We start from the raw sequence: 16,550 nt of genomic DNA, 5'->3' as shown, positions 1-16,550 counted from the left end.
TGAATTTTGTGAACTATGGCTTAGAAAGCCAGTGGTTGGCATTCATTAAACATTAGGAATTTTTTTAATAATAATATTTTGTTTTCTATGATTTGTTTAATTTATTTATGTGTTCTTCTTTATCAAATAAACTAAATGTAATTTCTTGTATAATAAAATCATATAGTTTTCATGAGCCGTTCATATGTTGTCACATCCGGTATAAGAAGAAAGAGGAAAACCCAAGACACTTAAAACAAGTCTGTCCTCATGGTAGAGATGGTAGTACATAAGGATCCATAAGGAACTTAATTAAAACTAATATAGATAAAAAGATACACACACACAACACATTCGCACTCTTTAGTAAAAATAAAAACGTAACAATACCAGTAGATTTACAGCCGAAATTATTCGATGCTTTGATATCTCCAATTCTATTGTATTCCTCAGAGGTATGGGGGTTTATATTGAATATTGAAAGAATGTATTTTCAGTTTTGTAAAAATATCTTGAATGTAAGAAATAACACGCCCAATTTTATGGTGTATGGCGAACTAGGGAGAGTTCCACCTGAAATTTTTATAAAAAATCTATAAAACAAGAATATCAAATCTGGAACAAAAACAAAAGAAAAAAAAGAAAAAAAAACAATAGAAATGATTATAGGTATTGGTAATCTCTGTTTTGGTGTTTCCAATAGCGTCAACGATATTGGATTTGTATAGGACGAAACGGTACAAAATGTAAAACATTAAATAATTTCATCAAATTATATTTTTTTGGTAAAATAATTATATATAATTTAACCTACTTGTATATAGGCTAAAAACCACTAATTCCACTTTCCATAGGCTTCTATGCTAATTTCACAATATTCAATGGCTTCTCTGGACTTTACCTTAACTTTAACCTGCAGAGGACTATATATCAGCATGATTCTACATATGTCAGCTCACAATCCTCAGAATGGCATGTGGGGTTAGCAGACTTGCAGTGCAGTACTGGTCACCGGAAGTGAAGGGTCTATAAATAGCATGGGAAATCCCAGTGTTTTCACAAAATAGGGGTATATTTAAAAATCATTATGGAGATTAGGCTTCACATCACAAGAAGCAAAATGCACCTATAAAATGTACAGAAATGTTTTTCCTTTCAGAAACTGTTTAAATTTTTTAAATAAGATGAGAACTTTTTTCACAGCATTATGAGGAACAGGAGTAATTTCTGCGTAGGACTATTTTTGCGTACGTTCCAAATGCTCATTGGTTGAATTGGTGGTCTGTAACCTATATGTCATTGCTGCCCTACATGCCAGTGGCGTAAAGGGCAGTAAGTAAGTAAGTAAGTATATATGTCATATGTCATGAAGGATTTCCCTATTCCAGCGGGGATTTCGGATATATTTTGGGGGTTTTCGGAGTATTAGGGGGATTTCGGACATTAGTAATACCCTAACTCGAATAATTCAAGCCCTCACCGTCACCGACTACTCCTGCATGCATGTGAAATCGTTTCTCCCACGAACAAAAAGGAAGTGTGCTTTCTCAAGCAAATAACTCTTAATATTAAATATGCAGTAAAACTGATATAGTACAAACAAGTCACAGTACCTATATGATCATGCATCAATATAACATAGGTTATTACATTTCTTATTCTATTGTTTCCATTTTATCAACGTATTTCTAACACGTCCATATTTGGAGATATAACACGCTTGGCGTTTTGGTTACAAGTGACATTGCACGGCTGTATCTATTCGCTGTAAAACTGTTTTTTTGTGACTAAACTATCAGAAACCGAGTCAATTGTCTAAATATTTATTTAAAGGTATTTGTCTAAATTTGTTCACTTGAAAAGATACATCGAAAAACATATACATAAAAAAAACCGAAGAGTAATATGGCAAGCCAAAGTGGACAGAAATCAATATTTTGTAATATTAGAAAATGAATTTTTAATATTACAAAATCATCTTTTTTAATATTAGAAATTCAATTTGTAGTATTAAAATTTCATTTTCTAATATTACAAATCCCTGATTTATTCTATTATAAAATATCACACATTTTGTAATATGTAAAATTGAATTTGTAATATTAGAAAATGAATTTGTAATGTTAGAAAATCATTTTGCAATATTTATTGCAAAATCAGTTACATTCTTTAATATTACAAAATGATGTTCTAATATTAAAAAATCGTAATTGAATATGACAAATCCATTTTCTAACATTAGAAAATATTTTTTTTTAATATTAAAAAAGTATTTTGTGATATATGAAATCTAATTTGTAATATTAGAAAATGAATTTATAATATTAGGAAATGCTCATTTTTGTCCACTTTGGCTTGCCATAGAGTAACTCACTAACTGAATGGGGAATTCTATAAAAAAAAAAATGTAAAGAGAAATGTAATAAAACAGTAATGGCATACTGCTGTATGCAACATTATATTTTATGGAATACTGAAAACACATAGATCTCGGTCTATATTTCTTGTAAGTGTTCCAAAAACATGGAGGGTGCAATAAATTTCCATTTTGTAAATAAGTTAAAATTTGTGACGTTATCCGTAACAAAAGTTCATTATAAACAAGACTAAATTATATTGCCATACAATAAATGAGTTATTGCATGAAAACTCGTGAACTCGTGCAAAATTCTACTCGGGATAATATTTCCCAGTCATACCCTATCATACTAGGCAACAAGATACACAAGACGTAAGACACAGGTTTATATACCAGTAAAATCGCGCTGATTTAAGAAGCTTCTCCGTGCAAATGTAATGCTAGTGTAGAATTTAAAATGTTTGGATTATCTCAGAAAAAAGCTAAAAGTGCACACTGGGTTTATGTATGACGCTTTTGAATATCGACCATAAAACTAGAATGTGAAGATTTGCTTCTTTTACCTTCTTCAGCTTATGCCTGTACGCCATGTATGGCCATATATAAAGTTATTTTTTTTAAATAATCAATTTCAGACAGCACGACATTTGTCACACCCGTTTCATTGAAAAAGTCAGATCATTTAACATTAAGTCTTCTCCAGACTTCGAGCTAACTGGAGTCCCTTCCATGTTTGAACGTGGGATATATAATCTCCAATTAATATGCATATGGAAATTTTGCAATAATTAAATGTACTTGAGATTTTTATTTTTTACTTAAGAAAATTGAGAACATTGTAAAATTCCTGATACCGAGTATTTAAATCATGAATTTGATTGAACCTGATGTTAACCTTGGTACTATATCCTACCAGTATATGATATAAGGAGAATGGATATGGTGAATATGTCAGAGAAACAACACCCCTACTGGCATGAAAATTGTCAGCTCAGGTCAACCATGTTTCTTAACGAACCACAAGGAAACCCTCACACTGCAGGACAGGCTGCAGCTGGCCTCAGACAACATTATACACAGGTACATCCTTTACCTACCCCAGAAACATAAAGTAAACTGAAAGTGAAAATACAGAGGCCAGAAATTCCTGACTTAGGACAGGCGCAAAAAAGCGGCGGGGTCCAACCCCTATCATTTTTAAAAATGGTCAGTGTGGAAAATATCACATAATTAAACACACCTAAATATCCGAGTCCCTTGTTAAAAACGTAAATAAAAAAACTGACTGTATGTTACACAAATGCACAAAGGTTGATTGATTGATTGTTGTGGTTTCACGCCCGAGCAGCTATATTTCAACTATATATTCAGGCGATGAACATGAAATGGATGATAAAATGAACATAAACAAAGGACTACTAGCAGTTAATATAACTGTCATGCCAGCTCCAGATCATTTTAAACCAACAAAAATTTGGGTATTGAGAACTACGGTACATCCTAAATCTTACAATACGGACACAATCCACGGCATGCCGAAAACAGTTAAGATAACAACTTCATCTAATGTTTTGTGTCGCAAAGAGACGACCAATCAATATAAAATTCAGCTGTAATATTTTGCTTTTAATTTCTGCAGAACAGTAAAAAAACATGGAAAAGCATGGAATTTAGGCTCCCTTTTGTAATGAAATAGTTATCATATATTTTTCCTCAGCATAAAACTCATAAAACTATATGAGCATAAAACTCACAAAACTTCACATATTTAGACGTTTATTTAATTTTTCGCATCGTTTTTAACGATCCACCAGCCCGTATATATTAAATGAAGTTTGCAAAACTCTCACACAAACGATTTCGTCATAACCGACGATTTCTTTAGCTACTGAATATTCTGACCGCCTTGATACGATTACTATACCAAGTTTTTAGTAATGTAATCGAAAACTGCAGTATACTATAGTTATTTTCCCCACCAAATACCAAGATACACCAGTATACTTCTGGCTAAATCTCAGTTTCAACATACACATCAAATGTAAATTTGTATGACAGACCGCCCTTTTCGAACAGATGGATGAGAAGTAGGAGGGCTTCTAGATTTTAACATTGATAGGTCTCTTTGGTTCCTATATCTTCTGAAAAAATATCGTCGTAGGTAGGTGGTGGAGCAGTTGGAGTAACTCTGTTTATTTCACTTCTCTCTGTTAGGTTTGAATTATCGAAACTGTCCTGCCTTCCAATTGCTGTAAGAAAAAGCAGATTGATTTGTAATAACGAACGATGTATCCAACTACAATCTATGCGTTGCCGAAGATCTGGGCATCTAAATGTGGGCAAGATGCATTTCAGCAAAAGATTTTATGGTAAAATAGTTATAGTTTTCATCTAGAAAAGGGACAAACTTTGAAATAATTTTGTGCATCAAATTAACCAATTCGTACCATCACCACTTTTATTTTACCACTCAGGACATGTTGTTTCCGCAGTTGTGCCTTCCGCAAATGCAGTTGCAAAGCAAGTTCATGAAAATGTACACAAGGAACAGAAAAATTGAAAAAAAAAGGAAAAAATTGTGACTACTATTCAGAAAAGCATCATAAATTTTATTAAAGCACCTAAGTCGAGAAATTGTAGCTTTTAACACAGTTTATGTGATATTTCAACACGAATTATTTAGCTCAAGCGAACAATTAAGCTTAGAACACAGTAGTAATAATATTTCTACATTACAATAATTTAAATTCAACGTCTGTGTATCGCTTTTGAAAACGTTGACAGAATATGACCAATAAGACAGCATACACTAAAAGAACTCTTACTTCTATAGTGTTTAAAGAAACAACTGATTTGTATGTAAAGATACTCCAGCAATGCTAGAGGTTGTCTGGCAAGCTATTTTCTGACTTGGTGCCATCCTTACCTCTAGCATCTGACATGTTGAAAGCCATTGCAAATGTTAATTAGCTAAACATGTGTTTTAAAATACTTTATGCCTTTTATTTACTTAAAAGAAGTTTAACCAACCGGAAATCGAACGATAAAAGTCCTAAATATTTGTTAAATACCTAGAAAACATTTGTAATGAAGACAGGTGTCAAAATGACAAGCAATTTTGAATTAGGTCACTAATTTTACGGAATACAATGTATTTTTGACAAAACGAACACAAAGTTGGTAAAGGCAATTCGTTGGTTAATTTGATATGTTCGTTTCGCAAATTTTTAAATCCATAATTTTATCAAACGGAACTACACACTCAAAAAGCTAAAAACCAAATATGAAGTTCATTTTAACTGCTTTTACAAAGGATTTCGAAATTGCTGGATTTTCTCATCAGGTAGGTCATCGTTTTTCTTTAGTTTAGCCACTTTCTCCCGTGTAATGGTAAAGAAACGGTATAAAACGTTTTAAATGGAAATAAGTTCGCTGTAACTCTGCCGATTTCAAGGAACGGCGGAACAAGCGTTATGCAATATGGCGCTAGAAAGTAAGAGGTTGGGGTATGGAGGAACGGAATTCCAACCTCTTACGTTGTAGGAGTATATGTAAAGATAACAGTCACCCGGAAGGTTTTTTATACAAAAGATTTACTTATAGAAACGTCCACTTGTCTTTGTGATCTTCTTGTTTATCAGACCATGCAACACATGAGAGTAAGTTTACTATCTTGTGTTTCGGTTAAGAATATCCGAGTGCTTATGAGTATGACAACTATCCGCGACTCTGTGCTTCTACACGCCGAAATATTCGAGCAATAAATCTAAAAGTAAACGGATTTTGGTCGATATTTTTTTTTGTGAATGATATGGCTTAAAAAAAAATTTTCTGATCATCGTCATCAAATAAGATTTATGTTGACCATAACAACATGGCTTCAACAACCGCACAATGCGAACGCATAATGCCCAAAAAAACCAGCACCACTTCATAGAAACAGTCTAATATTCTAATAAAAATACTATTCATAAATCACTGATATACTTGTATTAAACATCAAACTAGGTATACAAACCAAATGAATCACTAGCGTTAGGAAACCTTGATCTTGTATATGTTACGCGTTCGTTTTGTTTGTATTGTTTTTCCATTGTCTTTGACCCGTAAACATAGGGAACTAGCTTTTTACGTAGTGTCACATGGTATGAGTATATCTTTTCAACTCAGTATAGGTTTAACTTTACATCTTTAAAAGTCAATATATAGAATACATACAGGTTATCATAATCCATGTTACTGAATCCAAAAACATTTTCTATGCAACTGATTTGTTCGAAAGCTAACCTCTAACTGCCCTTCGTTCTTATACTCTTCATTTTATGGTGTTATTAATGGGTACGATATACGGAAATCTTAATGTGAAATAACAGATGTTTAGCATCTTTAGAAAGATACATTGGCTACATTGACATGTAAATGACCATATCACATCTAATGAAATAAATCATCAGTCTAATAAGATAAGAGATAAGTGCAATGTCTAAAAAAGTCATATCGCCTAACTAATGAGAAAAATCTTTCAGATTTTGTTAAGTTCTATTTCTAATTTGTTTATCATCCGTATTTGCGGAAAAAAACCCACCTTTTTTTGAAACCCTTTTGAGGAACTGTCAAGTATTGAAAAGTCTGTTCAATTTTTCATTGATATCAAATAAAATTGTGTGTGAAGAATTCTCCATCATCGAAAATATATTTGGGTATCAGTTTCTTAATGTTGAAAATGTTTAAAATGAATAAAGTTAGTTGGTATAAAAACTGTTATATACAGCAACCAATATTTTTTAGATTTCAGTATAGGAATTGATGTGCAGGGGCGGATCCAGACACTTTGAAAAGGAGGGGTGCCATCCGAGGTTCCTCAGAAAAGTGGGGTGCTAGGATATTAATTGCCAATGTTGGGGTCAATTTTACACATGACAATGACAATTTTTTCAATAAAAAGGGGATGCCAACCCCTGCATCCCACTGGTTTGCTATCGAAATGCCTAATATATATTCATTCATTGTCTTTTTTCATGATCAAGTGATGCAAAGGATAATTATCCCAGGTACATAAAGCCTCGTTTCTATTTTTTTAATATATTAATGCGATGATTCTATTTATATGTATATTGGCGCTACACTCCTAAATTTAGATCCAGATGTAAACCATTCCGTTCCGTAATTGCTCTCAGCCAATCACGGCGGAAAATTACAGCACTCAAGCCCATATCCAAAATACATTATCTACATATGTAATATATAAATTAAGGACTTTCACTCCGCCAATGCGTTAAATATTAACCTATTAGATAATCTGAACAGGTTCATATAAACGTATTGACTTGGTTAAAAGCCCATTAATGATAAGCATATATATGAATGTGTACCGAACACTTACATCTGTCAGCTGTCATGGTGCAAGGTTGATATTCGTCCCTATATCTTTGTTCTCTCATCCTTTTCTTACTCATGTAACAACAGATTATGACAGCAACACTAATAGTAGAAGTGACAACTGTAAATGTACCTAAACTTAACCCTAAAATCAATGCAACTGAAATTAAAAAAAAGGATAAAATTAAAATTGTAGAAAACGAAAATGAAGATGTAGGATAAATCTGAACAGCGTATTTAGTACACATTTATTTTTACTTCATGACATAATCCAATTAAAATACAGTTAACTTAATTTATAATTATAAGAAACGAAATAATCTCGTTTTTTTCATATTGATATAATTTGTGGGAAAGGGGCGGTCAATATTCTGTAAAAAGCAGTTCAGGTTTTAATTCCGGCCACAAAACTTTTCGTTATCGGAGTATGGAATGTTATATTATAATCAGATTATTCGAAAACATTGAAATCTTATCAAACAAATTAAACATCTTACAGTGATCCTCAGGGCCTGCCTTCCCAGTGATGTTTAATACAATTCGTCTTTCAGATGATCCAGGTCTTACAATTAGCTGTATGCCAACAATCTCGTCGCTTTCACTTTTCTTTCCTTCACACCAAGTTTCCGTTGGATCAAATTGGTCATCAAGCCATGGACGTTGATAAAACGTCTTGACAAAAAAAAATAATAAAATAAAATACAAAATAAAAAAATAAGAAATAAGAAATAAACAAGTAAACAAGTAAACAAGTAAAGCAAAGAAAACAGATAGTATAATATACAATGTCGATAGTTGTAGGAGCATATAACTATGCTTTATTCACACGGTACTTTGAAAAAGATTTTAATATTGTACACTGTATACACTTACTTGACACATAAAACCGATGTATACGGATGAGACTTAAAACCGCGGGAAAATGCGCCATTGTCCGTACACATCGAACATTTTATTGGCTACATATATATAATACAGCATCATCGAAAAAAAAAAACGATATCTTAAAAACATTCTAGCCTACACCTCTTAGAAAATAAATAAATTTAAATTTCTCACCTCAGTCCATATATATCATACAATGGAGTGGAAATAAATAATGTTGCCCCTGCGCGGTTGAAAATAAATTTTCTGACCCGCTAAGTATAAAAAAATAAATATTCTGCCCCCAAAAAATTTGCCAGCTCCACCTGTGAGTATAGTGATCATACTTTGAATGCATTCTTCTGTCTCCAGTTATTACCCGTAACTCTTCTCGTAGCGATGAAGGGTATTTGATGAAAACTTTCACATATTCTTTATAATAAGATGCGTTTGTGCACGTTCTATTTTTTCCCATCTGAGGGATTTTATGGGTTCTATGGAGGGGGAGGGGCAGAGGTATCAACAAGTGCCTTCAGTTTTTCAGGTTACTAAAGGATTTTAAAGTATAAAATTGTTGGATATATTTATATGGAAATAACTGTTAGTCTATAGAAATTCATTTCAAAATTGGCTCCTTACCTTCTTTGTTGACGAAATATGCCATCCATCACCAAATTTATTGTTTTTAGTTTGGCTGTATGTGAAATACTCCATTTTTATGTCATCTGGCTGGCTCCTGTCATAATATGAATGGCTATTATTTCTGATATCCCATGTTGTCGCATTTATACAAACAAAGAAGACATTATTGTCTTCACTTTGTTTGTAGCCACGGAATTTGCAGGTGAATGTGTTAAAGTTTTTGAAATCATCCGACCACTCTAATGTATAACTAGTCTGATCATCAACGTTGTAGACATCGTCACTACTACAATCTCTGAAAGACACTACAGTAAAAACACAATACAATGTATATGTAAGCCGTTAATCTTTATATGCTCAGTATTGGTGTATATACGATCAATATGTATATTAAGGATAGTCATATCCGTCCACCCACAACCCATAAAACCCATACGATCTAGCACATATGTAAAATGGTAACATCATCAGAAAGTTGTTGAACTTGATATACAAAAAGGGACTCGGTTTAAATGTGGGCATGGCACATAATCTTAGACTATGGTCCTAGTAGGGCTACTTTCTTTTCGGCATAGAGTTTTGTTTCATTAAAATTTAGTTTTCCTTATGGTTTATCGATCATTGATATCCTTGTTGGCCTCTGCCTCAATTTGATTGCTTTATCTTTATCCCTAAACTTATACACAGACCATTTCCTTCTCGGATTGGGGGAGGGGGTTCAGCTTCCATGTTGAGTTCGATAATAATTTACATGTACGTGCCGAAGACCTAAGCCTAATATTAAAGAAAAAAATACCAAGTGCACAAAGTTTACTTAAAAACATGGCAAGGTCACGACAGTTGTTCTGATTAAACTTTACACATATAATCGTTGAAACACTCACGTGGCTTATTTTCACCGACTGCAACTTGAAAAGTAAAGATGACCTGAACTGCATACCATACAAATTTGTAACTACTCATTTGTGTAGAACCGTAAACACCTGGAAGAAAATCATGCTAACTTCTTGTATGTAACAATAAGTATAGAAACAGTAATAATTAGACCGTTCCTCACATCACACTCGCTGTTTCAATGTTGTATAACAAAATAGTTGTGCAATATCACAATGTTACCAAGTCCAAATTATTTTTTATACAAAAATCCGAATTTCCACAAGTACTACAATACAACTTCAAATAAGCAAAATTAATGTTTAAATATTATTGCAAATACAGACACGTGATACGAGGTGCAAAAAACTCAACATTTTGGTTTACAATCACCACATTTTTACGTAATTAAAGACCTAAAATCTGTATGGATATCTGTTTGTTACCCTCTTAATTCTACAGAACCAAGAATGATAATGCAAAGTACAAATTCTATACCAGCCTCGGTAGAGAACGATAGTAACTTGATCACGTGATTCATTCTTTAATGCACAATTTGACATTTTTTTTTTATCGTTTTTTGTTTGGAGAATGTTACTTGAATTAACAATTTGTGGATTTGAATTATGAACATCAACGGAATTTTAATTATTCATATTTAAAAGAAGCTTGTTTACGTTTATGAGAATGTTACATATTTATTTCATTTTTAATTTAAACATCCGCTCTTACGCACGACAAAAATGTTGCCTAAATATCAAGTAATTTCATGGGGGTATTCCGAATTTCTACTTAAGTGACATGATTGCAAGTTTTTGCCAGAGTGGAACGATCGAGGTGCTAAAAAAAATGTGGTAAAACGTGAAAAGCTCCAATTCAAATAGCCAAACTATTGAAAATCGAGTTGAATAAGCGGAAAACACAAACAATTTAAAATGTTAAAAGAAACTAAACTTCCTAGCAGATAAAAATGTAGCATAAAAAAAAGAAAATTATTTGGACAGTATTGAAAATGTAGTGGCGGTACATGTGGGGTCCTTGTACACATTACAAGGATATGATTTTTTTTCGTGCTAGATAATTTAATTTTTGTGGCACTAGATGTCTATTTCGATTTATTTCACTTCGTTTCGTTTCGATCTCATTTTATTTAGTTTCGATTCTCAGTTTCGTTTCTATTCATTTCGGGTTGTATCGTTTTCGTTTCATATTTTATATGTACCATTCAGTTGTTCAACCATTCTATCTGGTTTAATGTAAGTTGGCAACACAATCTCATCTTTATGCAACATATTACTCCTGGCCCACCCTATATAATGTAGAAATTTCATCTTTTTTCACATGTTTAAAAAGTACTTGCTGAGTCATACCTGAGCACAAGGAGTTAAATTTAGATATCATAAAAATCCTTGATGAGCATAATTTATTACAAATTATCGGGGTTTCAAAAAAAAACGTAATCATACCTCATCTGTTAGCATCTAACAAAGTTGTTATTATCCTCTAAGCCTTCACATTGACAGAGGCACTAACGGCTATTTGCGAAATGGAAATGCATATTTCCATGTACTATACAGTCGGTATCATTCATAATTCATCAAATTATGAAATAAGACCACGTGACAGTTAAAGTTTTTATCCCGCCGTGATTCAAATGTTCATGGCACGAAATATATTTTACTTTCTAAGTTTATACATGTTATAAGTTATATATATGTAAGAGATATGACAAACTTTATGAGATATCCCATAATTTTCTTTCTTATATATCTGATAACAAAATATGACCCGGGGTGTTAGACAGGAGATTTGTACTTTATCACAAACCAACGAACTTTTTTTCGCAACCCATATCTGATGAGTAATATTTTCTGAAATATATTTTTACAAGTGGTTTTCAGATAAATCAAGTAGCCAATAAACTTCTTTGTCATAGTAAAGTACCAGCACATATAAAATTCAGACACTGCCCATGCTAAAGTGATTCAATGTAAAGAAAACCCCATTAACGATGTGATGAACAAACGATACTCTTTCGGTCTACATATGCGTTACAGTTTCACATAGCCTGTATTAAAATATGTTGTATGGAGAAAACCCGATACAATGAACCAAATCAAATTTAATCAATCAAAGTATTCATGTACTGAATCAACTTATATCGATCGATAGAATTTTTACACCTCAAACAATCGTCATTTTTTTTTCAAAAATATGGTATAAAAGGAATGAATGGATATCGATTTCAAACGTATTTTAACACTAGCTTGTTGTAAACGGTTAATAATGCACATTTAAAAACACACACACACACACACACCAAAATTCATGATGCATCAAAGGAGATCGCCAGTTTGCGTAATAATCAGGCTTGATGTCGGTTTACATAAAACACCTAGAATGAACTCAAAACTCTCGGACATACTGCATAACTGAACTTTAGACTACTACTAGTTGGCCTAAATCAGTTCCTAAATTTTCGAATTTACTTCGTTTTGTAAAAAAAAGAGAAGTTCGAAGTATAAAAAATCGTAAAATATTGATTTTTGCCTCAACAAGATATAAAAAATAGCCCAAAAATGCCAATGCTTCAGTTTTTTTTTTTTTTTTTTTTGGGGGGGGGGGGGGTCGACAAAATGCTTCGTAAATGGGAAGTATAAGGGTAGTTGAAAATCATATTTTGGTTGATGAATGGGGTGCACGCGGTTATCTCGGCCGATGTTCTATTTGTATATCATTCAGGAACACATGACACCACTTTTATTATTGTGGGAGTTGATTATTGTTTGAACCGAGTATTTGATGGCTATATTCTTTGAGTATGTTGATAAATGACTCACTTTCCTTTGTAGTTTTGGCTGTTGGAATTTTGCTGCACGTTGATACTTCGTAATTCTATGTACTCCCTCAAAACCCGTGTAAAACAGGACTGCTTGTTCACAGTAATTTGACGTTTTAGAGGTTAATAAAGTGAAAAAATGAAGAAAAATTGTGATATATATAGCGATTTTTCTTTTTTTTTTTCACTATTCACCACTAAAACGTCAAATTACTGTGGTTTGTTCAAAGCATTAGGAGTAGTTAATGGTCAATTGCATTTTCTGGCTGACGAATTACTCTTTCATTTTGTACAATGAAGTAACTGAATAGACTACCCAAATTTATTTCATTCAGCACATTTCTAACCGTTGTGTCTATTTTGCCATCTACGGTCTAATTTGAAGTTTACACGATCGAAAAGTTCCGGGGTCACACATCATCATGATATTTTTGTCCACATAACGTAAAGAAGAAAACACATCACGTAAAGAACAAATTACTGCACGTAAAGAAAATGAAGCTGCACATAAAGTATTTAGAGATCGACCTAACGTAAAAACGAAACGATCTCACGTAATAAAAAAAAACACTACGCGTAAAGATAATTCCACATATGCTGACATAACGTAATCATAAAACCACAGCAAGTAATATAAAATTGACAACACAAAAACAAATGTGTATCTCACCAGACAGTCTGGGCGTTCCTAGGAAATATAATTTCAAAACCATAATGGATATTGTTGAACATATGCCAGATCATGGATAACGAGAGGAAAGGACCAAGAACCAGAAGTCGAGTTCTTGTTAGATTGGATACGTACTATCCGACTGTTGGTACAGAATCGTATTGACATCTCAATAAGTGTGTCAATAAACGACCTTAGTCCGTATTCAACGACTTGGATGCCTTTCATCATTGCTTGACAAATATGTTATCATCCCTGCGGACAAAGCTTCAAACAATATTTTATTTGTTTTTAAAGCACAATACCTCAATTGCTTTATCAAAGAATTGGGCATTGATTCGTTGTAACACCCAGGTTATGCCACTTGCCATATGCCACATAAAAACCTATCATTTTTGACCAAGATGAAGTCCTAAACAATCATATGTCTTATCTCAACATCCAAACAAAATGTGAGGAATTGCCTTACTTGTATTGGATTCCCAAACTTCATAAGAATCCACACAAAGCAAAATATAGCTGGATCTTCATCTTGCTCCACGGAGGATATGTCAATTCACCTTACAAAGACATTGTCCGCCGTGGAAGATGTATAGCAAGCTAGTCGCAATACCACATATTCTCGTAGTGCCATTATTGATATGTAGATACTTAAAAATTCTTAAGATTTTAATTACTCGAAAACATAAAATCTCCCATTTTTTTGGGGGTAATCCGTTCTCTGCAAACGTTTGAATTCTCAACTCTTTACACTACGTTGTCACGTGATAAATTCAAATCTCTTTTAAAAGGGTCTTAACCGTAAATCTTTTGCTGATACGAGAAATTATGTTGACTGTTCTAGGTCACAAATCCACATATTTTTCTAAAACATCTCAGAAGGGTAAAGTGTGCTACACAGAAAAGCAGGTTTTCAGCATGCTTGATTTCCTCATTGATAACATCTGTCACATTTGTAGGAGCTATATTTCAGCACAAAGTTTGCATTCCAGTTGGCACTAATTGTGCTCTTCTCCTCGTCATCTCAGTACTAAGATGTACTAGTATTATAAAAGAGACAACTTTTTGTTTTAAAATGATAAATCTTTCTTACTTGTGCAGCAATATACCTTCATCTCCTGCATATGGTGTTTATATTTCACAATTGATTAGCTATGCTAGAGCAAGTACTTACTACTCTGATTTCCTTGAACACCTAGTAGTAGTAAATATCAACTGAATTGAGAGAAAGATCAAAGGTGCCAACACATGAAGTTATGCAGAGAGATATCACCATGTTTGAGATGAAGGCATCCATCAGAAAAATGAAAATGAAAAAGGCACCAGGTCAAGATAACATCACCAATGAAATGCTTCAACGCCTTGGCACCTTAGCATTAACAACTTTGCTATAAATACTCAACCTGAGCTGGAGACAAGGTCAAGTCCCTCAATGTTGGAAAGAAGCCATAATGATGCCAATTCTGAAGAGGGGAAAGAATAAGTCGAAAGCCTCAAGCTACCGCTCAATTAGCCTAACAAGCAGTTGCTGCAAATTAATGGAGCGTATAATCAACAAGCGCCTACAGAAATACTTGGAATCGTAGAACATTCTAGGTCATGAACAAGCTGGTTTTAGACAGTACAAGAGCACAGAAGATCAGACAACACACCTATCTCAAGTAGTCGAGGATGCATTTCAATCAAAGAAAGTAACACTAGCTGTCTTTGTAGATCTTAAGAGAGCATTTGACAAAGTTTGGAAAGATAGCCTTCATATGAAACTTCTTAGATTTGGAGTAAGTGGAAGAATGTACAAATGGACGAATTCATATCTGTACAATAGAAGGGCAAAAGTACTCGTAGATGGGAAGCATGGCCGAAAAATACTTCTAAAGCAGGGTGTACGACCGGGAGGAGTATTGCAACCGACTCTCTACATACTCTATATGAATGACCTAGTTCCTACTACCAAATGGTGTATAATCAGCACTCTAGGCAGATGATGTTGTCCTCTGCTGCTCTGAACTACTGCAAGGTACAGGATACAAACAGCATTAGATATGTTGGTCAAATGGGCCAATGAGTGGTGTGTTACCATCAATAGAGAGAAAACAACAGCAACCCTTTTTACACTCTCACCTAAAACCCAATCTGTCAAACTGACCATGGATGACACCAATATCACAATGGAAGATCAGCAAACATACCTTGGTGTAACCTCCGATAAAAGACTTACATGGAAACAGCATATAATGACAGCAGAGGCCAAAGCCAGACGAAAACTAGATATGAGAAAACTTGCTGGTACAAACTGGGGTGCTGATGAGAACGTTTTGAAATCTGTCTACGAAGAAAATATACGCCCACATCTAGAATATGGCTCTAGTGCTTGGATGACAGCAGCTAAGTCTCACCATCTGACTCTAGATAAAGTCCAGAATCAGGCACTCCGCATCATCACAGGAGCCATGAAATCAACACCTATTGCTAGTATGCAGGAAATTACAAACATACAACCAATAAGTAAGAGAAGAGAATGTAAAGCTATGATACAGGCCACCAAATATCAATGCTTACCAAACCACTCAATGAATGAGAGACTGAAACAACTATCCTCAGGCAGACTCAAAAGATTCAGCTTTACTCTAGAAACAAGAGAATTGCAAAGAAAACACCAAGAACATCTACCTAAGCCACAAATGCGACAACAAAAGGAGGGGCCGTTATCTACATAGAATACCCAAATGGAGTATAACAGTCAATGGCGATATCAACAGGATTATATTGCTCCAACTAAATGGCTGAAGAAGAAGCACTGATCCATGCGGCAAATTACATCAAGAAAAGTGTAGAAAATATGCAAGTAGTATTCCTAACAGATGCCCTCTCCGTAATACAAGCACTGACCAACAACAAACTACCACAACTTGAAAGAGCTATTTATTCCATCAAGAGCCTTAAAA

At 33.7% G+C, this 16,550-nt stretch overlaps 1 protein-coding gene across 2 annotated transcripts; it reads right to left on the bottom strand.

Annotated features, from left to right (window-relative positions):
* Positions 1-3,949: 3,949 nt before the first annotated feature.
* LOC148627434 (uncharacterized) lies at positions 3,950-11,707 on the bottom strand. Of its 2 annotated transcripts, none has more exons than XM_088573170.1 (6): positions 11,563-11,707; positions 10,108-10,206; positions 9,221-9,528; positions 8,215-8,389; positions 7,722-7,877; positions 3,950-4,587 (listed from the first exon to the last, which is right to left on the bottom strand). In XM_088573170.1, the coding sequence occupies exons 2-6, from the start codon at positions 10,184-10,186 to the stop codon at positions 4,445-4,447; spliced, it is 861 nt and encodes a 286-aa protein (XP_088429296.1). In that variant the 5' UTR covers positions 10,187-10,206; positions 11,563-11,707; the 3' UTR covers positions 3,950-4,444. The 2 variants fall into 2 exon arrangements, with proteins under 2 accessions (XP_088429296.1, XP_088429288.1); XM_088573162.1 differs by lacking the exon at positions 11,563-11,707 and adding an exon at positions 11,319-11,400.
* Between the last annotated feature and the right edge of the window lie 4,843 nt (positions 11,708-16,550).

The sequence above is a fragment of the Perna viridis genome, chromosome 1 (genome assembly GCF_037379345.1).
Source record: "Perna viridis isolate PV_CMFRI_1.1 ecotype Kerala chromosome 1, ASM3737934v1, whole genome shotgun sequence".
Taxonomy (NCBI): Eukaryota; Metazoa; Mollusca; class Bivalvia; order Mytilida; family Mytilidae; genus Perna; species Perna viridis.
This window is presented reverse-complemented; position numbering and strand designations above follow the sequence as displayed.

Excerpts from the sequence above, each read along its gene's own strand:
- LOC148627434 (XM_088573162.1), bottom strand. The coding sequence starts at position 11,388 with ATGTTGCATAAAGATGAGATTGTGTTGCCAACTTACATTAAACCAGAT. Across the intron at positions 9,529-10,107 it reads AGTCGGTGAAAATAAGCCAC|TGTCTTTCAGAGATTGTAGT; the intron begins GTGAGTGTTTCA and ends TTTTTACTGTAG. Across the intron at positions 8,390-9,220 it reads ATATTTCGTCAACAAAGAAG|ACGTTTTATCAACGTCCATG; the intron begins GTAAGGAGCCAA and ends TTTTTTGTCAAG.